General features: G+C 43.6%; 1 protein-coding gene across 12 annotated transcripts in view; it reads right to left on the bottom strand.

The window, feature by feature from the left end:
* brpf1 (bromodomain and PHD finger containing, 1) overlaps window positions 1-24,985 on the bottom strand; it is a 63,350-nt gene that overhangs the window by 9,395 nt on the left and 28,970 nt on the right. For 6 of the 12 annotated variants that reach the window (XM_038812465.1, XM_038812466.1, XM_038812467.1 and 3 more), the window contains exons 3-13: window positions 23,394-23,550; window positions 22,737-22,919; window positions 17,615-17,743; window positions 17,166-17,478; window positions 14,812-15,123; window positions 10,116-10,403; window positions 8,461-8,608; window positions 6,924-7,057; window positions 6,791-6,847; window positions 5,133-5,248; window positions 2,336-2,490 (exon numbers count right to left, since the gene is read on the bottom strand). In XM_038812465.1, the coding sequence (XP_038668393.1) occupies window positions 2,336-2,490; window positions 5,133-5,248; window positions 6,791-6,847; window positions 6,924-7,057; window positions 8,461-8,608; window positions 10,116-10,403; window positions 14,812-15,123; window positions 17,166-17,478; window positions 17,615-17,743; window positions 22,737-22,919; window positions 23,394-23,550 (1,992 nt within the window). The remainder of the gene's footprint in view (window positions 1-2,335; window positions 2,491-5,132; window positions 5,249-6,790; window positions 6,848-6,923; window positions 7,058-8,460; window positions 8,609-10,115; window positions 10,404-14,811; window positions 15,124-17,165; window positions 17,479-17,614; window positions 17,744-22,736; window positions 22,920-23,393; window positions 23,551-24,985) is intronic. The other 6 variants (XM_038812469.1, XM_038812463.1, XM_038812460.1 and 3 more) reach the window with 5 other exon arrangements.

Here is a 24,985-nt window from a genome sequence, read left to right as displayed (position 1 = left end):
CTCCCCGTAACCCCATCTAACCTGCACATTCCTGGAGGGGCAATTTAGCATGGCCAATCCACCTAACCTGCACATCTTTGGACAGTGGGAGGAAACCAGAGCATCCGGAGGAAACCCACGCACACACGGGGAGAAAGTGCAAACCACACAGTCACCAAAGGTAGGAATTGAACGCGGGTCTCTGGATCTGTGAGGCAGCCACTCTGCCACTGTGGCGTACATCCTTTGATTTTTTTTTTTAGAAAAATAATTCTCAGATACGGGTGCTCATGGCAAAATTAGAAGATATTGCCCATTCCTCGGTGTCCGGAGAGGATGGCAATGGGTCTTCTTGAACCACTGCTTCAAAGGGCACATTAGAGTCAACCACATTGGAGTGGAATTGGAGATTGGGCTAGAGCTGGTAAAGATGGCAAGTGTAAAATTGACATGAGTGAACTAGTTGGGTTAATATGGTAATCAAATAAATCCTTATTGACTAAAAATCATAACTTTTACTGATATCAGCTTTTGGATTTCCAAATTTTTATAAACGGAATTAAAATTGTCGGACTGACATTGTGTGACTTGAATTCATGTTCTCTGGATTATTAGTGATGGTGGAGCCTAGATTGACTAGTCTAGTAACCCATATCTGAGAAAAGAAAACATTTTCATTGCTTTACTGAAGTAGATTTATTCATAATATATTGAAATGTTTAAGCAATTTTAATCTGATTAGTTAGGGGGTTGTAAAAAATTGTGAATTGAGATTATAATAGACAAAGAAACAAGGAGATTTAATAGACGTTGTAAAATTGTTAAAAGATTTTGATAGCGTGCATTGGAAAATACTATTTTCTTTATACGTGGGACTCCCTAATGACGGCTAACCAATGTAAAATTGTACATACAACATACAGTGCAGAAGGAGGCCATTCGGCCCATCGAGTCTGCACTGGTCCACTTAAGCCCTCACTTCCACTCTATTCCCATAACCCAATAACCCCTCCTAACCTTTTTGGACACCAAGGACAATTCAGCATGGCCAATCCACCTAACCTGCACATCTTTGGACTGTGGGAGGAAACCGGAGCACCTGGAGGAAACCCACGCAGACACGGGGAGAACGTGCAGACTCCGTGCAGACAGTGACTTAGCGGGGAATCGAATCTGGAACCCTGGCACTGTGAAGCCACAGTGCTATCCACTTGTGCTACCGTGCTGCTGCAAAATTGTTACTGAAAGTAAGGTGAGATATAGGAGAAATGTATTTATCCAGAGCAGAGAAGAGGTTGCCACAGGAGCAACTGAAAAAAAATGCACTGCATCTTTTCAGGGAAAAGTAAATAATTATTTGAAGCAGAGAAAGATATAGAGAAATATGAGAGGGCAAAAATTAATTTCAGACTGCTCTAGCAAGGAGTCAGCCGAGGGACAATCGGCCAAATGTTTCCCTTGTTTGCGATAAACATCCATGTACAAATTGGAGCTTTATTATCTGGGTTCACAATCTCAAAACATGCTGTCTTTGGTAAATATTAGTGCAACATTTAAAAAAAATTTTTTTTTTAAAGAGTACCCAAATATTTTTTCTCCCCAATTAAGGGGCAATTTAGCATGGCCAATCCACCTAACCTGCACATCTTTGGGTTGTGGGAGTGAAACCCACGTAGGCACGGGGAGAATGTACAAACTCCACACAGACAGTGACCCAGGGATATTAATGCAACATTGATAATATAATTAACTTGTTTACTTTATAGCCATATGTTTAAAAGAAAACTTCAATCGGATTATTTGATTTAATCTCTCATTTCCATAGTGTTTTGCGAATTTAACAGGTTCACTCTCATTTCACCAAATGCTCCTTATGCAAAGCTGAAATGTGATCCATTAGAGTAAATAAATGAAAACATAAGAAAACATGGACAGGTAAGAGGCCATTTAGCTCACTCAGCCTTGTCCTTTCAACAGGTCATATGGAATTTATACAATTATAGAATCTACTGAATTGATTTTGTCCCAGAGATGTGAATAACCACAAGGGAATGCAACCTTTCAAGGGCTCTTTGCTGGAGCAATCTGCATTTAATCACCATACCTTGCTGTTTCATATCTCCCAATATCTTACCCTGCTTCAAATATTGAATTACTTTTCCCTTAAAAGATGCAGTACTTTCTCCCTCAGTTACTCCTGTGGCAAATTCTTCACTGTTCCCTATAAATACATTTCTCCTGTCATCTCCACTTACTCTCAGTGATTAATAGAACTTGGCGATTTCCCAGAACCTACATCCTCTCAAATTGATCTGATTAAACCCTGTGGCCTGAACAAAAGTTATTTCATTCTTACCATGTTCTCTTGTTGTCAAAGAAAAGAACGAGGTAGAGGTGTTCCCGTGCTTCCACGGTCATTTGTTCTCCCAGTTTGAGCACATCCAATGGTGGAACAGGGATTGGAACACCGTGATGATACAGCCCTTCCCGAGGCATCTTCGGATCTATAATCTGTGGAAGTAGATGTGGATTTACAATGGCATCTTAATAACTACATTCTCTAGAATCTTTGCGCTTTTCTAATACAGTCTATACCAGATGGTTCAAAATAATTTATTTTTCTTCTCAGCAATGTTACAAATACAAACAGAAAAAGGTGGTTTATGTTTTGGGACTGTCGCTTTAATTTAGGCCAAAATGGAGGAACGAAAGGGATCATGTGACATACTCCAAATTCTGTCCCTCAACGAGGCTGGGTGACTTGGTTGTTAAAGGTTAAAGAGGAAGGAAGTGCAAGATGTTCACACCTGTACACTCTAGACAATGGCAAAGGCATCTGTGCTGACAGTGGATAGACCATTAGTCTCCCAAGTGTTACAAGGAGGTGTCAGGAAAGTCAATTTTTATAAACTGATGTACTTTGAACTGTCTATTTAATTCCCAGGCAGAATGGAGTTAGGAGTCCAGAGGATAGCGAATTAGCATTTCCACCTGGATACAAGGCCATATGATTCACATTGCCATGGGAATTAGTGTTGCGAGGGGAGGGGACCATAGCAATCCATTGTAGAATTAGATTACAGGGATTTTCTGATATACTTTGAAACTCACAAGAGACGAGGAAGTCTACAAGAGTCAAAGAGAAAGAGACAGTCCTGCATCCAAAGCAGAGAACATTTTGTCTTCATTATTCACCACACAGAAGGCGAGTGGGAGTCCATTTTCAGATTGAAGCAACCACGTTCATGAAGATTTAAAAGGGTTGGAAGATTTGTCCATCCTTGGCTAGTGAGAGGAATCTCCAGGGTAACCCTCACCATAAAGTCAGTCCTGAGATTAGAAGTTACCTGGCTGGAAAAGGATAATGGAAGCTGGCCATTTGAATGGAGAATAACTTGAAAATGAAAAAATGAAATGAAAATCTCTTATTGTCACAAGTAGGCTTCAAATTAAGTTTCTGTGAAAAGCCCCTAGTCGCCACATTCCAGCGCCGGTTCGTAGAGGCTGGTACGGGAATTGAACCATGCTGCTGGCCTGCTTTAAAAGCCAGCTAAACCAGCCCCTGACTTGAACTGGTTGTAGAAGAATAACATCCACTTCAGAAACAATGTAAATATAATCATGGCGTGGGAATTTTCAGTCATTTTAAAAGTTAAATGGGCAATAGCATTTAGTCAATGTTATTTTTGGTTTGTTTGTTGGATTAAAACTTGTCATCTCGTCGTGTAATCATTCTAGTCAGTCACTGGAAATTTAAATATCTTTTTAAGTTATTGATCCCTACGAGGATTGTAACAGCGATCAATTGGTACAATTTGAAATCTTCATGCCAGCCTTGTTCTCTGTAATGTAAGATCAGCTTGAGTTTGTCCCATTAGAAGCTAACAGCAAGAAGTAGCACACATTCAGGGGCATGCTCTACCTGATTCCCTTGTAACTACAGCTTCACATCGATATTTGTAGCCAGATTCTGTTGAGGTCTAGCCACCACTCTGTGTGCAGGAATCCTGGGCAAGTATTTTATAAACGGCAGTGCAACATGTTGAAGTAGAAGTAACAGCACCACAGAGTGGTGGGCCATGGATCTGCACCAATGATTCTCTGTGTGGCAAGTTCCTGATCTCGGCTGCGCCATTTCTCCAGAGGTCTATTTCAGAAAATCTGATTTTTCAAATGGAAGGTATGGAATTCCAGCGAGTATTATGCTGCAGAGATTCATTTTAATTTGTTGCGCATTTCAGAAAATTTGGAAAGTTTAGTTTTCAATATGGATATGTACCACTGCCAGCTCTGTTTCCAAAGGGTCAAAACTGTGTCGAAATTGAGTTTCCACTAGCCCCAGTATCAAATGATGGGGAAGTGAGGAAGTGCATTCTGCTGCTTGGTTATCACATAAACCGAACTACTGCCCCTTAATTCTTATTAACAGTATGTTTTACAGTCTAGTTTTGTCAAAATGGACACAGCAGATATTTTTGTTCGGAGTTCCATAAAGTGGCGGCAGGAAGTTAACGACCACACAAATGGACAATTCGTGTTCAGCGATGTCAGTGCAATTGTACCACATCATGGACAATTGAGCAAGTTATTTAAATTATAGTCACAACTGAAATTGAAGAGCATATTACAAAATGGAAATAGATTATATTATGGAATATTATACGCCAGGAATAATTCAATCGATATGAATTAGATTTAATTAGAGAGAATGGGAAGGGATTTAGTGTCCTGTCAACATTTATCCCTCAATCAACTTTACACAAATCAGCTCTTCACATTGCTACTTGTGGCAATTGCTGGGGGCAAATTGACTGCTGCATTTATGCATTACAACAGTGAGCAATGAAGTTTTGTTTTGAAAAGTGCTTCAGAACATACTCTGGTTGTGAAAGGCGCTAAATAAATGCAAGTTTTTTTTCACTGATTGGTCAACAGCCTAGAAATCAGTCTATTCATTCTATTTACTAATGAGATATGCTGTCCTTAAAAAAAATACATTAAAAAATCTTATTAAAAACTAGTCCCACCCCTTTGTGCAATATTATAATTTATAGAAATTAAATGGCAATGAAAAGAAGTTGCACATAAGTAAAAGGAGCAGCAAGGAATATCTCACAGCCAAACATCTGATTCGTCATTGTTAAAGGACATACCAGAGCCGGGTACGATGGGTATCCCCTGCACTTTGCCCAGACCAAATCCAGAGACTCCAATGGACTGTCCTCATCATCTGACATCCAGCCTGTAGACCGGCTCAGTCCCTTGCGCACTATTATAAGAAAAAGATTTAGTACATTCAGTACAGATTCGAATGAAAGTTCTGAATGCAGTCGCACCATGTGGCAGGAATCCTAACTACTTCAAAATTTAACTGAAATTTAGGAATCATTCAAACTTCCCAATGTGGAAAGTAGAAAACATGTGTTTTTACAGATAATTGAAGTCACTTGTTTTTAATACTAGCATTGAGTTTGTTTTAGATCTCCCATTGCAAATCAAGTGATTTGGTACATTTAAAATGCTACATGTCCTCACAGTCGCATGCAATAGAGCACATTTTAAAACAGCTTGAAGTCCTTGAGATTATTGCACTGGACAAAAAGATATGAGGGAACGATACATTAAAACAAAAGTCATTAAGCTTCAACTGGCCCATTTTCAAAATGTTAAAAACAGTTATGATAAACAAGCTCCTTCCCAAGTGATATCATACAAGGACCACAATGGGAAATCAAGTTAAGAGTTGCATTAGAAGATCCTTATTTGGAATCTGGGTTACTTCTACACAGCATGAGGGAGAATGCTACAAAACCAGAACAGGGTGCAAACATTTTCACCAATAGTTTTCTCAGGATGATGCCCAACCTATTCACACTAACTAATGTGATGCTGGCAGAGTTAGCAGAAGAAGATGTGCACAAAGATTACATTCTGCATTAGAACAGAGGAAAACTTAACTGTAGAGCGTGCATGCAATGTACAGATTCAAGAACCTGTTAAATGGCATGTAACACACACTACTGGTCAGAGCAATTCAAACCCATAACCTCTCCTGAATTGTGACTGGGCATAAATATTAAACATAAAGAAATATTTAAAAATATACTATTGCTGGCAATTCCAATTAGGACAGAGTTTTTTTTTAAATTTAGAGTACCCAATTATTTTTTTCCAATTAAGGGGCAATTTAGCGTGGCCAACCCACCTAATCTGCACATCTTTGGGTTGTGGGGGTGAAACGCACGCAGACACGGGGAGAATGTGCAAACTCCACACAGACAGTGACCCGGGGCCGGGATCGAATCCGGGTCCTCAGCGCCGTGGGCAGCAGTGATAACCGCTGCGTCACCGTGCCGCCCTCGCAATTAGGACAGAAAATGCTGGAACCACAAAGCAGGTCCATCAGCAGCTGCAAAAAAAGATGCATGAACCTTTTGACGGTGTACACCCAAAATGTTAACCTATCTTATCTGCTATTAGCCTCTCACACTATCTGTCTTGCAATTATATGCTGGCCTTGTAACTAACTTTGATCTAATGCTTTGTAAACTTCATACAATTCCATTTTTGTTACATAGGGGAACTTTTTTCTTATTCATATTGTGTGCTACATTGTTATGCAATATATGTCCTAATATAGCTGCAGCATATTTAATACAGTGGCATTTTATACAACATCATATTATATGCATATGTGTGCACATAGACATGTGTATAAACATGATGTTTTCATATATTCTGCTACTAAAATGTCAGGTGCTACTGCTGTTGTCAGACTTGATAGTACACACACTTTTACCTTTTCACCTACCTTCATTCAGAAAATTCTTTAATCTTCCTTGCTTGACAGCACCATTTGTGTTTATGACTTGATAGAAGGAAAATGTTTTAGAACTTAAGTGACAAATTCAAAAACTTTTTACCCCCTCCAAAAGTGGACTCACCACCATGTCCATGCCTGCTTGATCCAATTGGATAGGATTCATTCTCTGTACAGGAAGTGTCCTCACTACTATCTTCATGGAAGTTCACTCGGGAAAAAGAAGGTTTCCCTCGACCCTGCTTCGAAGGGGTTGTGCTAGTGTGAGAAAGAAAATGCCTTTAGGATAGAAGTTACATTGGGGAGTTCTAGGAAAATGCTATAGTCCCTCTGTGCATGCACTACTCTATTTAGCATCCTCCGGATGATGTGTGCTACTCACTCTTTCGTGTGCCTCTCACTAATCATTTGCAAACTTTGACATTGTTAGTGAAAAGTGGTACTATTATGAAATATGTTGCAGCACGGCAAGACATAGGGGACCCTTTTAACCTAAACAGCACATCGCAGATCTAACCTAACCACTAAAACAAAGCATCAGAGAGGAAAACACAATTACTCAACCCTCCAGCTAAGCTGCTATTCAGAGAAAGCATATGTCATTAACTCTGTTAACCCAAGGGACATCGTGAACACAGGAAGCCTACCAATTGCATGCTGAATACAGACTTTGAACATATGCTTTTTAAATCCGTACTGTTGCTTTGAGCAGCAAAAGGGGCTGTTTAGCACACTGGGCTAAATCGCTGGCTTTGAAAGAAGACCAAGGCAGGCCAGCAGCACGGTTCGATTCCCGTAACAGCCTCCCCGAACAGGCGCCATAATGTGGCGACTAGGGGCTTTTCACAGTAACTTCATTGAAGCCTACTTGTGACAATAAGCGATTTTCATTTCATTTTTTCAAATGTGACTTTGTTACACTCTATTATCGTTTGGTTAAACCCAGCTAAGGCACAAAGTTCACTGTTGTACTGAAGGTGATTACGATTCTGTTGATTTACTCTGAACATCGATTTACTTTTACCAACAAAACAAAATTGTGACCATCCTAACTGGTATTGTAGGTTATAATCAATACAATTTCGCCTATATAATGAGTGCTTTGTGGACATAATTTATACCAATAAACCAAGGTCAGACCAGCAAGGCCAAAATCAGAGAAAATATCTTTCTGGTCTACCTGAACAAAGCATCTTAAACCTTCGGAGTGCACACCCTACTGAAATAGTACAAATTCAATCAGCTATTATTATAGCCTTTCGGAATAAGACAATCAATTGATTGCCAAATCATTGTTTCATTTAGTAAATGTGTTAGTTTTAAGGAAAAGCATAGTCCCAGGTTTTGTGTAGAAGACTTGTGGCAACTAAAATCAGCTGATAATGCCCGAGTAGGATCCTTACTATGGCTATAGATGGAAAACTTGCCTCTCATAAATCTGGGCTGCATTCAAACCCAGGCATGAGACAGGGCAAGACACGAAAACAGAAACGCTGGACAATTTCAGCAGGTCTGACAGCATCTGTGGAGAGAAAAGGGAGCTAACGTTTCGAGTCTGGATGACTCTTTATCAAAGTAAGAGAGAACTGGAAATGGACAAGACATTGAGCTACATAGATTATTTACTTTGGTAATGAATACACAAAAGAAATCTCAGTTACCTAGTGCGGTCTGAAGCTGCACTGCTACTTGTGCTGGAACTGGACTCAGTGTCAGAACTGCTACGTGGGAGGCTTCGCTCGTTCCGATACACACGGAAACTTTCATTCACAGGTTGATTTCCTCCATCAAACCCATTTGTTGGCAAACCTGAAAATGCAAACCAGATTGGAAAAGATCTGTTACGCACGCAATAAGCACAGTTTATTTTGTCAATGGTCATTTTCCGCTTAATTCCTCACACAGCTCTATTTACTGATGTTCTGTACTGGAATTACATGGGCCTTTACATTATAATCAGATCTTCACTTGCGGGCCTGTGGTTCCACCAAAATCATGCCACCCGTGCTACTCAAGTCAAATTAACATTTTATACTTTGGGTCACCACGAGTAATAAGGGCCACAATTGTACAGGTATCAAAAGGTGCATCAAACTGGTGACAATCCCGGAGTTTTGCTTGATTAGTTTTCAGAATTTAGACGGTATTTCAAAGACCTTTACCGGCGTAACCGTTTAAAGATTGGGTTCATTCCGCCACAGGAAAGGTCTGACCTGGTCTACAGGCGAGGGGTCAATGGAAAACCCAGTTTGATGAACCGAACCTTTCTCCTTTACATCCTTTGTTCTACCAAAGCTTTCTCACAAATTGATTTTGCCATCATTCCGATAGTGCCTTTGGGGACTATTAGAGGAAGGCAAACAACACCTTTTTTCCCCCTCTCTCTACGTGGTGGAAGTGTCAGTCAATTATCTTCCTGTCAGTATCTGACAATAGAGTGAAAACTGCAACTGAAACCTTGAACACAACTGCAGTACATTATAACACCAGCAAGAGCTCAAAATATTGAATGTTACAGCACTGTGCACTCTGCCTTAAATAGCCCCACAACAGGATATAGGAATATTGATAATATGAGAAGATGGTAATTTCCACTGAGAACGAAAGAAAACTACGATTTCTCAACACAAGTGAAAAGTTACATACCCAAGAAACTTTTTGTTTTTAGGTACCCCTCATGCTTACGGATGTCAGTGCTGGAAAACAGACTATTTTATGCCCGCTGCTTCCACTGCCAACTTCAAGTGCTCCCAGACTGAATATTGCCAGATTCGATCAGGACAAGTATCCTGCACACTGCCTCAAAGCTGCAGACTCTCCAAATCAGATCATGAGCAGATTTTTGTCTTTACTGTTTGGATGGTAATTTGATTAAACAGATTGCCCCCCCCCCCCCCTCTTTATAAATACTATGAATGCAAGCAATCGACACTGCTAAATTACAGTCCAAAAAGCTAAATTTATGGTTTGTGCCGATTTATAATCAGATTTGAACTGTGAATTCAACTTCACTAGCAACTAGACTGAGATTGCCAAAAATGCAATTTATATGGCAACTGCATGAACCACACAAAAAAAGATGTTCATTTCATCAATAGTGGATTGAGCCAACATCAGGTCCCAGAGTTGAAATGTCACTGGGATGCATTTTCCTTCCGCCTATTGACTATGAATGGCAATTAGCTTTGGCCAACATTCTAACTGACTGCTCCTTCAGCATTTTAATCACAGCTTCATTGTCAGAATTTCAAATGTTTAGCGCTGGTAATCCAGACAGATAAATTTATTTCAAGTCACTCTCAAGCACTAATTTTACCTATGTGTGCGTCGCCTAAAGCCGATTTGTCACTGTCGCTTTCGGAGCTCGTGCTTGGGCTGCGGCCTCGTTTCCTTGGCTGGCTGGATCTGCTCAGAGTTTGTGGTGCAGTTGGATTCGGAGGGCTACTGCCCTGGTTCGGCGGGAGCTGAGTGTCACGATTCTTCGGTGGTCGACCTGGACGTTTGGGCAGACCCACACATTTGTTTTTGGATTTTGCTGTGAAAAGGAATTTTGTCCGTCTACCCACTTCTGCTGCCGAGGCGGACGAAGAGGTAGTGCCAAGACCTGGAAGAGGAATATTTTTCAATAAAAGCCAAATGGTAGACGTTAATGCTCTAAGATCCTTTGAGAGAAGAATGTCCTTTGCATCACTTAAAATACATAATCAAATGACTACCTAAAAGTTTCTAAAATTAAAATCAAATAGAATCAAATCCTCATGGTAGCATTGGGATTTTTGGAAAAAAAAAATCATAGAACAGTTATAGCACAGGATGAGGCCATTTGGCCCATTGTGTCAATGCCAGATCTCTGCAAAAGCCCTATCCTGGTAGTGTTGCAAGGTTCTTTTCCCCTTCAGATGTTTATCCAATTTCCTATTGAATCTGCCTCCACCACACTCGCAGGCAATGCACTCCAGATACAAACCACTCTGCATAAAAAGCTTTTTCCTCATGTCAGCTTTGATTCTTTTGCCATTTACCTTAAATATGTGTCCTCAGGGCGGCACGGTGGCACAGTGGTTAGCATTGCTGCCTACGGCGCTGAGGACCCGGGTTCGAATCCCGGCCCTGGGTCACTGTCTGTGAGGAGTTTGCACATTCTCCCCGTGTCTGCGTGGGTTTCACCCCCACAACCCAAAGATGTGCAGGTTAGGTGGATTGGCCACGTTAAATTGCCCCTTAAATGGAAAAAATGAATTGGATATTCTAAATTTATAAAAAAAAAAAAAAAAAATATGTGTCCTCTGTTTCTCGACAATGGGAATGGCTCATCTCTATCTACACTGCCTAGACCACTCATGATTTAGAACACCTCCATCAAATCTCCTCTCAATAACCCCAGTTTCTCCAATCTAGCTACATGACTGAAGTCCACATCCCTGGAACCAGTTTCATTAATCTTTTTTTTATTAAAACTGCAATCTCTCCAAAACCTTCATTTCCTTCCTAAAGTGTGGTGCACAGAACTGGACACAATATTCCAGTTGAGGACGAACCAGTGTTTTATTAAGGTTCATCATAACCACACTTGCAATACTGTGCCAAGTTTTGGTCTCCATATTTAAGGGACGACATAGCTTCACTGGAGGTGGTACAGTGAGGGTTAGTCCCAAGGATTAGGGGGTTGGCCTATGGTAAGAAGCTGAGTAAAATTAGGCCTATATTCTCTGGAGGTTAGAAGATTTGGAGATGATCATACTGAAACACACAAAGTTCTGAAACGGCTTGATAGGGGAGACACTGAGGTTGTTTCCACTGGATGGGAAATCTAGAACACAAGAGGTAGAGTCTCAGAATAAGGGGACAATAGGGCAGCACGGTGGCCTAGTGGTTAGCACAACTGTCTCACGGCGCTGAGGTCCCAGGTTCGATCCCGGCTAAGGGTCACTGTCCGTGTGGAAGTTTGCACATTCTCCCCATGTCTGCGTGGGTTGCGCCTCCACAACCCAAAAATGTGCAGATTAGGTGGATTGGCCACACTAAAATTGCCCTAAAACTGTCTCATAATATTATACTGTACACATGGAGCTTACTAAGCCCTACCCCCTTCAACTTCTTTCCTCCTTGCTTTTCTTTCTGCACAAGCATACATAAACACAATGTTGGGGGTCGGTTAGCTCAGATGGCTGGACAGCTGGTTTGTGATGACACGCGATGCCAACAGTGCGTGTTCAATTCCCAAACCAGTTGAGGTTATTCATGAAGGCCCCGCCTTGTCAACCTTGCCTCTCGGCGAGGTGCGGTGACCTTCAGGTTAAACCACCACCAGTCAGGCGGCACGGTGGAGCACTGCTGCCTACAACGCTGAGGACCCGGGTTCGTTCCTGGCCCTGGGTCACTGTCTGTGTGGAGGTTGCACATTCTCCTCGTGTCTGCGTGGGTTTCACCCCCACAACCCAAAGATGTGCAGGTAGGTGGATTGGCCACACTAAATTGCCCCTTCATTGGAAAAAAATAATTGGGTACGCTAAATTTTTTTTTTTTTTAAACCACCACCAGTCAGCTTTCTCTCCAAGGGGAAAGCAGCCTATGGTCCTCTGGGCCGTGATGAGATTTACATCCCAACAATACTCTTGGGAACCTTTGGTTGTCTAATGAACCATCAGGCAAACTGACAAGCATCAAACAGCCAGGAACTATAAACAATTCCCAATTGCAAACATACATTTGTACATTATTCCATATAACACTTGGCAATTCTCTTCAACAGTAAGCGTAAATGATTTTAGTTCAATTCACATTCTAAGGGGTGACTAGAAGCAGATGCTTTACAAATGAGAACTCTGCTGAGAACAGCGGTCACTGACTGAAATTTCCACTAACAGGGAATTTGCAAGATTAGTCAAATCCAAACAGATCTCAATTCATCAACCAATCATTGAAACACAAACATTCAGCTGCTTTATGGAGATAAAGTCTGCAATTGCCACCACATTATCATCACAGCATCAGCAATCTGGAAAATTGAAGGCAGGAAAGAGCAAAGGCATTAAATAAAAATATTACCAATAGGTCGAAAGTAAAAGACACAACAGATGCAACATACTATTGCCATTTGATTTCATATTTTCCTCTTCAAAAATCAGATTTTCACCAAAGGCATACATTCCCTTATAAAGGGGGAAACACTAATGGCGGACTTTGTACTAATTTCACATTAAGAGTTGAAGCATTTGTATATTCATTATTTCTCAGTCACTCCTTAACACCTTAATTTGTTTTTACAAACTATAAGATGACACAGTGCGGCTATGGAGAACTAGATTTTCTGGATTTGCCCGAGCTGAAATTTCGTCCAATGTTAGGCTAGCAGCCTGATCTTCTCTGAACAAGAGTAATTCATAAAGATAGGGTGTTAGGCACAATTCGGTGCCAGGATAAGATGGACCCCATGCAAAAGCTGGTTTCTACATCTCGCTTCATTCTACTGGCAATGCTAGGACTTCACAGTGAACCCCTGCTCCCTGGCTACTGAGCCAAGAGTTTTAAAATCTACGGGCACGATTCTCCAGCCGCGTTGTGCTCAAGGGACAGAGTAACGCAGCCGGTGAATGCCGGGAAAGGCCTCCAGTGAGCCCCCCCTGACAGGCTTCGTGCCTCCCAACGTTCTCCAGAGACGAGGTTCTCCGAAGTCCCGCGGGACAGAGGAATCAGAACCACGCCCCAAATGGGCAAGACCGAATAACGCTTGCGGAAGTAGGTCTTAAACCAACTTACCTACCTGCGCAGGATCCACCGGCCTCCCTCGATTCTTCAGCCTCCCCAGGGAGGATGCAGCCAGGCGCCGATCAGTGCTGATCCACACAAACACGGGCCAGGCAGAACAGCACCCAGGATGTCTCCCGGTACACCGGAGACCTTTGGGCGGTCAGGGTAAGTGCACGGTGGCTCCCTGGCTATCCCTCTGGAATGTGGTCACCGTGGCACTGCCAAGCCAGCAGGAGCACTGCCTAGGTGCCAGGCAAGGATGCCCGTGTGCAGTGTGGCACTGCCAAGGGGGCAAGGGGGGGCCATGCCATTGAAACAAAGGTTGATGGTGGGGTTTGAAGGGTGGGGGAGTTCAGGGCAGGTACGTAGGGGCCTCAGGGCAGGTAAGTAGGGGGCCTCAGAGAGGTTGGGGGGGGGATGGGGATGGATGGGGGTCCTAGAAGGGAGGGGGCGCTGTAAAGGAGCTTGGTGGCCATGGAATGGTAGTGACCATGTGTGTGGGGGGTGACATTGCCCATGGGTGGGGGATATGGGGGACCCACGAGCTCACTTAAGAGATCGGGGCACACTTTCAAAATGGCGGCCCGATTTCAGAGTTCAGCTCCCCAATGCTAAAAATAATTCTAAGTGTGGGCTAAACCGATGAGAAACTCCCCAGGGCCCCAAAACGTGTCACTGAATGGGGAACTCGCCGGCAGAACCGGCAGGAAACTCTCTGAAAAACCCGCCACACATTAACTTTGAAACGTTTTGAGAGAATCGCACTCTCAAACACTTAAAACAATGGGCAACTGAGAGACACTAATAATTGTGTTGATATCATCCCTTTGTAACTTTTAGGACGACATGAAAACTCATGGAATGTACTTTCCCGTTAATAAGCTGATATTAAAGCTTTGTGTAGATTGTGGGGTGTGTGGCTTCACACACAGTTTAAAACTGAAGTAAACATCTGGTTCCCCTGTACCAGAAACAAAGGTTAGGGAGGTAAATGTTGGCAATTTCTATATCATGTGCTGAGACACAAGTACTTGCTCAAATAACGTTTGAAGAGTCCCAATCACTGGAGTACACTGATCTTCCCACAATCTAATTGGTTTCAAATCTCCTCATGTGATCTCAATGCCCCACACCCTTGCCATCTATCCATATATTTTCTTAATCCATTTTTTTAAAGCGTGAAATAATTTAGTGGTTCCTCATCTGGGTTTTTTAACATTTCTCTGCAGACTCTGGGTAAAAAAAACGAGGATCATCCATACCTTTCCCAGTCTCGTGGCTACTGCTTTCCTCGGCAGCACTGTCTGTCTGTCCGTCTTTAGCCGACGGGTTGAGTCCAGCCGCAGATCCACGACCTGGTGCACCGTGCCGGTCTGATCCTACATTTGGCTCTCTGTGCTGACCGAGTTTCCGTCGAATCATGGCGATCTCCTTTCGCAGGAGCTTGGCTCGACGTGATCGCCCGTTGTTCTGCTTCGTGGATCCCATTGTGTCCAGTTTGTCAAGAAGCACTTTCAGCTGTTCTTCCAATGGCATATGTGATCTGTTCTCGGGGACCAGCAGTCGATCCACTTCTGGCAAGACACGGAGACCAGAGAAAGGCCGAGGCAAACAGAGAAGTTGTTTGTGAGAGAGAAAACGAGAAAGAAACAGACAGATAGAAAAGAAGCAAGCCAAAGAAAACATTCACAATCAGGTTTCTAATGATGGATGTGACTGTAAAGATACATTACAATTATTTTATCATGATCTTAGGGACTCAGCAGTAGACAAAATGATAAAGCAGTAGCAAGAGCTTTTTGCCACTTATTACTGATCGTACATTTTTTTGTTCATGTACTGTGTAAATACCTACAACGCCAATTAGATTCAAGAATACACACAACATTAACAGCTCCAATTTTGTTTCAATTATAAAGCAAGACAAATCTTGAACAACTTTAATGATTTGGAACAAAGATCACAGGCATCCCAGTGCAGGTTATAGACATGCCACACCAATGCCTCTTTTAAATGTATAACAATGTTATAAAACCTCAAAGATCTCGGTGTAATTTTTTATTGTTATTTTTCTCTTGGAGAATTCCTTCTTTGGAAAACATCGATTCTTCCCGAGCAATAGCAGGTTTCGGCCAGCGAATCAAAGTGACTGTTCTTCTAATGTGAGATTAATTAGTTAACAGATAGCAGACTGTACAGTATTGTGAGAAATTGAGGTTGCCCAGATTCTTGCTGAACCTACAAGTATCTGTTCCAGCTAGGACGGATTTTCCCTCTCCAAGGCTAGAACACGAGTGCTGTTTGCCACATCTCTGCTGGCGTTGCGATTGCAGTTAATATTAGAGGTTGGGAAATAAACTGGACACCATTCGATCTGTAGTGTTGTTACATTTTGTCTTTACTAAAAGAGCTATTTCAAAGTTCTTTTCATCAGTTAAATAAATGGGGGTGGGGGGATCTCTTGCATTGACAGACCTCTTAAAACTATGGTATCTAAAAGATCTTGCGCAGGTTCAAGATTCAGACTTGTACATGTATTTTAACAAAAAAATGTTACTTTCAGCTAATGGTATTATTACTTTCTTTTTATTGTTCTACTTAACTACACAAGCTGAGCCTTGCAGGTAACAAGGTTTAATTTTTAAACACTGAACTCTTTGAGTTGTAACAAGAGATTCATCAGATATCACGCTGCCAAGAAAGGTGACAGATTTAGTCTCCGAATTAATTGATCTCAAACACTGGGTTTCATCTCTTATGGTGTGAGCTCAGTTGGGATGATGGTGGAAGGGCCATGACCCTTTGCTCAGGAAGGTTGAAAGAACAGCAGCCAAAACTGCTGACTTTGCCGGCCCACCTTTGCTGGAAAGTGTATGCATGCCATTGTCCATGAGGCTGTAAAACCATAAGACATAGGTGCAGAAGTAGGCCATTTGGCCCATCGAGTCGGCTCCACTGTTCAATGAGATCCTGACTGATCTGATATAATCCTCAACTCCACTTTTCTCCTTATCCCCATAACCCTTTATTCCCTTACTGATTAGAACTGTGTCTATCTCAGCCTTGAACATGTTTTAAGGTCCAAACCTCTACAGCAAAGAATTCCACAAATCGGGTGAGGACAGGATCAGCCTCTGAATTGATACCCTTCAAAATGGAAAAGTCGTGCCACAGTCACTATTTAAGATTGCACGCATAGATTAGTCCAGTTACACGGAGTTTCTTAGGTGGACAATCATACTCGTTAGCGAGTGATCGCCAAAGAAGAAGAAAAGATTAATCGTAGGCTGCTACTTGCTGTGGAAATGGGCCCAGCATGAAATCCTTCATGCCAGAAAAGGGAGAACATCGAATATGAAAAACAAATTTCTGAAATTCATTAAACAGCTGCAATTATCAAACCTCTGCCTTCTCTGCTTTGGATATAATATATGGCCAAGGACCTGCAGAAATTGGTTTGAGAATTGAAATTGGGCTCCAAAGTAAAATGGAATGCAATGAGCTATCAAATTTGGTAAGCTGGTCGTTATAAAACACATGGGATATGATGTGCTGACTCTTCCCAACCAATAATTTAAAATTAATACATATTACCGAACGTTCAAACTGCACTCACCTTCTTCCCAGTAGAGCTGTCCCGTGTCTGCTGCTGGCCCAGGCTCAGGCACATGCATTCCTGTCTCATAATCAAAGCTAATCTTCTCTGCTTGCCTGCGAGCATATTTCAGCACTGCACCGCCCTGGTCTCTTAGTCTGATTGCTGCACGGTAAAATATTGTATCCTTGGCATTGTACTGTAAGCAGTTGTTCACAATCAAGCTAAAATCCTCTTCAAACTGGTCAAACGTCCGATAGTGATGGCCCTCAAGCTGTGACTTCATGGTCTGGAAATCCATTGGTTTTTTAATGTGATCCAAATAATCTGGAACCTGATCACAATTTAAAATGTAAATTGAATATTAGAATTAATTTCAATTTAATTTTAATTAGCATTTAATTCTGAAGCTAGGAATTTATCCAAAGGCCATGGGCAATTACCAGAAGTCCACAATCAAAAAAGCATACCTCTTTTAGTGGCACAGGCTCGCCAAAGATGTTTCCTGTGTCTTTCTCCTGGAGCTGTTCTAGCGTCTTACGGAGAAGGATCAGGAAAGGAGTCAGCTGCAGCTCCATTGCAAACTGCTGTATCTTAAGCTGGTTATAACCAAATCGGAAAGATACGAGTTAGACATAATATCTGCAGTGAATAAAACTGGTGTCTACCTTGTAACAAATAACACATCCCCCATCAGTTCAAGCAATCGATGCCTTTGTCACCATAGTTTATAAATCTCATACCTGAACCAGAAGTTGCAAGTTGAAACTTCATTTCAGGACCCAAGCACCGGTTGACATTTCAGCACAGTACTCAAGGAATGCTGCATTGTAGAAAGAGTCATTAAACGGAAGCTCCATCTACTGCCTCAGTTGGTATTAAAGATCCCTTGGCATCATTAACCAAAAAAGGGGGCGGGGGGAGATCCTCGGTGCCCTGAACATTTCCCTCTCATCCAACAATGTCAATTGACCGTTTTGTTCATTGCTGCTTGTAGGATCATTGTGCTTGTCTAACCACACAAGTTACTGTACTTCAAAAAGTAATTCACTGTCTGAGCACTTTGATATATTTGTGGAACATGCGCTACTATATCAATGCATTCGGTCTGATTAGTTTTCTAATGTGTCACTGCAAAATGCTCCATACAATTCCAGAAATGTGTGCTAAAATACCATTGGAAGTAATACAGTTCACTGATACTTCCCTAGATCTTCTGGGACCCTCCTCTGGTACCTACCCTCTACCCCCCGCCCCCATCATGTTTTTAAACAAGATTCCATTTATATTGATACCTGAAGGCAACACTGATAAACTAGCAACATATTAATATCCATGACAGACACTGAAGCAATGAAATAGTAAATTAAATTGTTTATTTGAAACATGAGGGGTAGAAATTGGTATGCACTGCACTCATTTCCAGAGCATAAAAGGGATGCAGAGTATGCCAATTTAGTGGTGGGGTAGCGCATGCTCAATCTGCATAGATGCTGGTTCCACTATTAAATTTACAGGGTTAAGGTGGATGCCTATAATGGCCATATCAGTGTAGATTATGGGTCGAATACCTGTTGACTGATCCCATTGAGAAATTTCTTGGCCACGAATGGAGCAAGCATTGAGCTTCCCCACACAGGAACCTCAGCAGCCTCCAACTCCAGCAAAGTAATTATCAATCTTTTGTTACAAAATACTCACCTGCAGAGCAAGGAGGTTCAGCAATGCCTTACTAACTTCACAATGGTTCCGACTGCCCCATAAACCTGTTCCAAACCCTCCTTCAGGGCCTAACCAAAGGGCCACTTCTAGCAAGGCAACAGTATTAAAGGTAACCCTGGTTCACAACATCGACCATCCATGTGAAATGACAACGTAATTGGATACAGCATTTAAACCATGCTACTCGAAATTCTTGAGATGACGGCAACATTCTTAGCAAAGGGAAGGTCACCACAAATGAACTGACATCATGTTATCTGTCAAGAGTAATGAGGCAATGTTGCCAGATTGAAAGCGGGATTCCCCACAACTAAGCCAGTTATTCTGACAGAATCACACAAGGCCACAGCATGGCCAACCAGGCGAGACTGATCTTCACCTCCTCATGAGCTGCCTCGCCCAGCCTTTCATCTCACCCGAACAACATATCCTTCTGTTCCTTTCTCGCTCACATGCTTATCCAGCTTCCTCTTTAAAGCACCTCAGCTAAACCTCTCAATTCGCAAGTTCCACATTCTCACCATTCTGGGTAAAGATGTTTCTCCTGAATTCTCCATTGGATATATTGGCAACCATCTTATATTTATTATCCCCATAACTAGTTTCTTCCATAGGTGGAAACATCTCTACATATGGCTCATCAAACCCCTTCATAATTGTAAAGACCTCTGTTAGGCCTTCCCTTGGCCGTCTCTTTTTTTTAAGCCTGTTTGTACACACAAGATGTAAGCCACTCAGCCCCTCGAGCCTGCTCCACCATTCAACAAACTCATGGCTGATCTGATTGCAACCTCCGCTCCGCAGTCCCACCTACCCCTGATAACCTTTCACCCCCCCCCCTTATAAAGAATATATCTACCCTTGCCTTAAAAAATATGCCATTTGAGGAAGAGAGTTACTAGGGCCCCCCCCTAGCTGCGTAACCCCTTCTATTGTACTTCCGTAAGTCAGCCGACTCCTGCTGACCCCGGCTGCTCCCGGCACCCCAATGACCCTCCCCAGTGCAACACAACCACCACAGTGCCGGCCCCGCCCCCGACCCAACACACGGGAAAAGACAGGCACATGACCCAACAGGACGGCGAACCACTCCCAAACTCTCAACCAGTGAAAAAAAAACAGACGTGACAAAACGCCCAAGTAAACAGATAACAGTCCCAAAAATGCGAAAAAGCAGAACAGCAAAAAGACATCATCAAATAGAACCGATAAAAGCGAAAGGATACCAAGGAGGACAAAGCGTCCTGGCTGTGTACATTGTTCCCCAGCCCCCAGTCCTCAGTTCAAGTCCAGCTTCTCTGCCTGGTAGAAAGCCCAGGCCTCCACCGGAGAGTCAAAGTAGAGCTGCCGGTCTTTATAAGTGACCCAGAAACGTGCCGGCTGTAACAGGCCAAACTTGACCCCCTTCTTGTGGAGCACTGCCTTCGTCCGATTAAAACCAGCCCTTCTCTTTGCCACCTCCGCACTCCAGTCCTGGTAGATCCTGACCTCCGCATTCTCCCACTTACTACTCCTCTCCTTCTTCGCCCATCTCAGCACACACTCACGGTCGACGAAGCGGTGAAAACGGACCAGCACCGCCCGAGGCGGCTAGTTTGGCTTGGGTTTCCTCAGCAGCACCCGATGGGCACCCTCCAGCTCCAAGGGTCCTTGGAACGACTCCGCACCCATTAGCGAGTTCAGCATCATAGTCACATAGGCCCCCAAATCCGAACTGTCCAGCCCCTCTGGGAGGCCTAGAATCCGCAGGTTCTTCCGACAGGCGCGGTTCTCCATTTCCTCCATCCTCGCTGACCACTTCTTGTGGAGCGCCTCGTGCGACTCCACCTTCACTGCCAGGCCCAGGAGTTCATCATCGCTCTCCGAGGCCTTTTGCCGAAGCTCTCGGATCTCCTCACCGAGCCGTCTGGGTCGCCATGAGCTTGTCCAGGGAGGCCTTAAGCGGTTGCAGGATCTCTGCCTTCAGCTCCCTGAAGGAGTGCTGAAGCAGCTCCTGCTGCTCCCGCGCCCACTGCTGCCACGCTGCTGATTCCCTGCCCACCGCCATCTTGCCTTTCCTGCCTCGCACGTTTCTCTGCTCCAAAGCCGATTGTTTGACCGCTCCTGGTCCAGGCCATCCACTGGCGGAGAATCTTAGAGGAAGTGTTCCCACACGGGGAAAAGTCCAACCAGTACCGCTGCGGGCACTTAAAGGAGCCCAAAAGACCGAAAATAGCGGGAACTACCGAACGTGCGGCTTAGCTCCGCATCACAGCAACCGGAAGTGACCGAGGAAGAGAGTTACAAAGGCTCCCCACCTCGAAAGGAAAAAAATTCTCATAATCTCAGTCTTACAATCAGCGACCCGTTACTTTTAGACAGTAGCCCTAGTTCTAGGTACTCCCACAAGAGGAATCGTCCTTTCCAATACTGTACACAATATACCAGATGCGGTCTCACCAATGCTCTGGACAAGTAAAGCATTACCTCCTTGCTTTTTTAATCAATTCCCCTCACAATAAACAATAATATTCTATTAGCTTTCCTAATTACTTGTTCCTGCATACTGACCTTCTGCAATTCATACACTAGGGCACCCAGATCCCTCTGCGGCTCAGAACTCTGCAATCTCTCACCATTTAGATAATAGGGGCTGTTTAGCACACTGCGCTAAATCGCTGGCTTTGAAAGCAGACCAAGGCAGGCCAGCAGCACGGTTCGATTCCCGTAACAGCCTCCCCGAACAGGCGCTGGAATATGGTGACTAGGGGCTTTTCACAGTAACTTCATTGAAGCCTACTTGTGACAATAAGCAATTTTCATTTTCATTTCATCTACTTTTTTATTCTTCTTGCCAAAATGGACATGTTCCCACATCATATTCCATTTGCTAGATCTTTTACCATTCATCCAACCTTTCTATGTCCCTTTATAACTTCCTCATGACCTCTTCACAACTTACGTTCCTGTCTATGTTTGGAACATCAGCAAAGTTAGCAACCATACCATCAGCCCCTTTATCCAAGTTATTTATATAAATTGTAAAATGTTGAGGCCACACCACTTGTTACAGCTTGCTAACCAGATGAAGACCCATTTATGCCTTCTCTCCATTTCTGGTTAGTCGCCAACCTTCTATCCGTACCAACACGTAACCCCTACACCATGAGCTTTTATTTTCTTTGATAACCTTTGGCATCGCACCTTATCAAATGTCTTCTGGAAATCTAAGTGCTATTCATCCACTAGTTCCCCTTTATGCGCTGCACATATTGGCAATAAGTTGGATAAACATGATTTCACACTCATAAAATCATACTGATTCTGCCTGATTACCTCCAATAGTGATGGCCCTCAAGCTGCATCTTCATGGTCTGGAAATCCATTGGTTTGTGACGCCCAGCAGCGCAGGTTCAATTCCCGTATCAACTGGGGTTATTCATTAAGCCCCGTCTTCTCAACCTTGCGCCTCGCCTGCAGTGGGATGATCCTCTAGTAAAAACCACCACCAATCAGCTTTCCCCTTCAAAGCGGAAAGCAGCCTGTGGTCATCTGGGATGATGCCGACTTTAGCTTTCATCTTGAATTTATTGAAGTGCCCTGCCATACGTCTTAAATCATAGCTTTTAGATTTTTCCGCCTGACAGATGTTAAAACTAACTGGCCTGCAGTTACCTGCTTTCTGTCTCCCTGCTTTTTTGAATAAAGGAGTTACATTCACTTTATTCCAATCTAATGGAACTTTCCCAGGAAACAATGGAATTAACCTAAGTTGAAGATCGTGAGCCCAATTGCTCATTGCTTGTTCATCCTTAAACGGATGCTTAACCTACGAATACATAACTAAGTTTAAATCTAAATATATATGGGACACAATTCAAAGTTTACAACCTCGCACCACAGCGGGCCACTTTTAAAATCAAATTTGAAGAGCTGCTCAACCTCCTCTCGCTTTAACTTTTCTCGTTTACGGATCAGCTCCACCAGCAGTCGTGCTCTTTCCAAGTCGTGCCGCAGTCGCTGCCACGATTTCAGCTGCTCTTTCAGCGCACAGTTTTTCTCCTCTGACTCTCTCTGAAGTTAATAAGAAAAACAGTGTTAAACACTTTCTCACTTCCTGTGCATGCCAAAGAATGGATCAAAGAAACTGGGCAAATAAACTTATTTTAGGTGAAGGAGGCGAAGTTAAACCTTGGGTGTCTCTTGCGGAACGGACACCAACTTTGCGCCAGGGCTGAGAAAGAAATGGCAATTAGCCCGTGCTTGCTGTCAAACAGGGCCTAAGCAATGAGTGAACTGAGTGAGCTTTTTTCAACTTCCTGCTTTTCTGTTTGCCTATAAATACTTGCACATTATCAAATACAAAGAAGCATGTTAGTATTTGGTATTAGCTGAGGGAGTCTAATTCTAGGGAGTCAAAACAGTTTGAATAGAACTGTTCTGCAATATGCTGGATTTGCCATTTTAGTTTCCAACTGGTCATCCTAGCTATCATTAAGAGCGTTAAGTGTTATCTAGTGATACCATGCACAGAATGCCCTGGTGTACCTGTTCTGCATTCCGCTGAGACTGTAAATGTGACTGTAACCGCCGAAGGAGTGGGACACCATTTCTCGACTGTCGCTTTAACGTCCAATAACTGTGAAGCCGTTGCATGAACTGGCTCTTCCGCTGAATAGATAGTCGACCCGTAATCTTACTTAGCCTAAAAATAAGAAATGACATGACATTATGTTTACTCCTATTAATAGTGACGGTGCTCAAACACATTCTGGGAATGGAACATAAAACTTGAATTAGCATAAGCAGATGGTGCAAAACTACAATACAAAATTCGATGAGTTCCCAGTTAAGAAACCAGAGTTAATATTTCAATCCTAGCTAGATTATCTGAAGAGATCAAGTTGTGCAATGCTAATGAGGGTCTCTATCTGACACTAGTATTAGCTATAGTCATGGAGAACGTGAGTTCACTATCCTAACAGGACAAGAGTCTGGCAGAGGGAAAAGAGGGTTAAGACAAAAAAAAAGGACTTCTTGTTTCCATCACCCTGCCACCTCCACTCAGCCCATACCGTGATTCAGGACACTTAGTGGTGGTGGTCCTGCTTTTCCTCCTGCTGACATGGGAAGGGGAGAGGTTGGGGGGGGGGGGGGGGGGGGGGGCTCCATTCTCCCAATCCTTTTGTGTTACGACCTGCTTCTACTCCCAATCAAATTTCTTATAGAACGATACAGCGCAGTACAGGCCCTTTGGCCCTCGATGTTGCACCGACATGGAAAAAATCTAAAGTTATGTAGTGATTATGTAGTGATGCCAGTTCTGTATGGAGGAAAAAATGGGGTGGGAGGAAATTCCACAGAGAGGATGAAAATTACATTCCTGATTCTCTCACTCTATCTCACTCACCTAATACCGATTAGAGCAGACGTGTCCCACCAGCGGCCTGAGGGCTGAAGCCCCACTATGTGCCCCCATTTCAAAATGCCGGTCAAACAGGCGAGTTTGAACCGAAGAATTTACATCGAGCTGCTCTTCCAAACACAGGGGGCGCGATTCTCCGCCCCCCCCATGCCGGCTGGGAGAATACCGAGAGGGCCTCCCGACATTTTTCACTCCCTCCCGCTATTCTCCGCCCCCCCCCCCCCACGCCCGACCCACACCATGAATCGCCGCTCGCCGTTTTTTACGGCGAGCGCCGATTCGCCAAGGCCGATCGCCCACCGATCGCGGGCCGTGCGTCCGTAACGGAAGCACTCTTTTCCCTCCACTGCCCCACAAGATCAAGCCGCCACATCTTGCGGGGCGGCTGAGGGAAAAGACGGCAACTGCGCATGCGGGGTTGGCGTGGACCAACCTGCGCATGCGTGGTTGACGTCATCGGCCGCATCAGCCGGCGTGACGCTTGACGAGCGGCCTTGACGACCGTCGTCAAGGCCGCGCTGCCGTGATGCACGGGCCCGCGCTCCTAGCCCCGCCCGGGGGGGAGAATCGGCCCCAGGAGGTGGGCGTGAAGGCTGCCGTGGGTCACGGCCTGTCACACGGCAGCCTTTACGATTCTCCGCATTTGCGGAGAATCTCGCCCAGGCTGTTTTACTTGCATGTTTATTGCTCATAGTGAGCCTTTCCCTAGAGCTAT

This window comes from Scyliorhinus canicula, chromosome 11 (genome assembly GCF_902713615.1).
Source record: "Scyliorhinus canicula chromosome 11, sScyCan1.1, whole genome shotgun sequence".
Classification (NCBI taxonomy): Eukaryota; Metazoa; Chordata; class Chondrichthyes; order Carcharhiniformes; family Scyliorhinidae; genus Scyliorhinus; species Scyliorhinus canicula.
The sequence above is the reverse complement of the archived record's forward strand: the minus strand, read 5'-3'. Positions and strand labels throughout refer to the sequence as shown.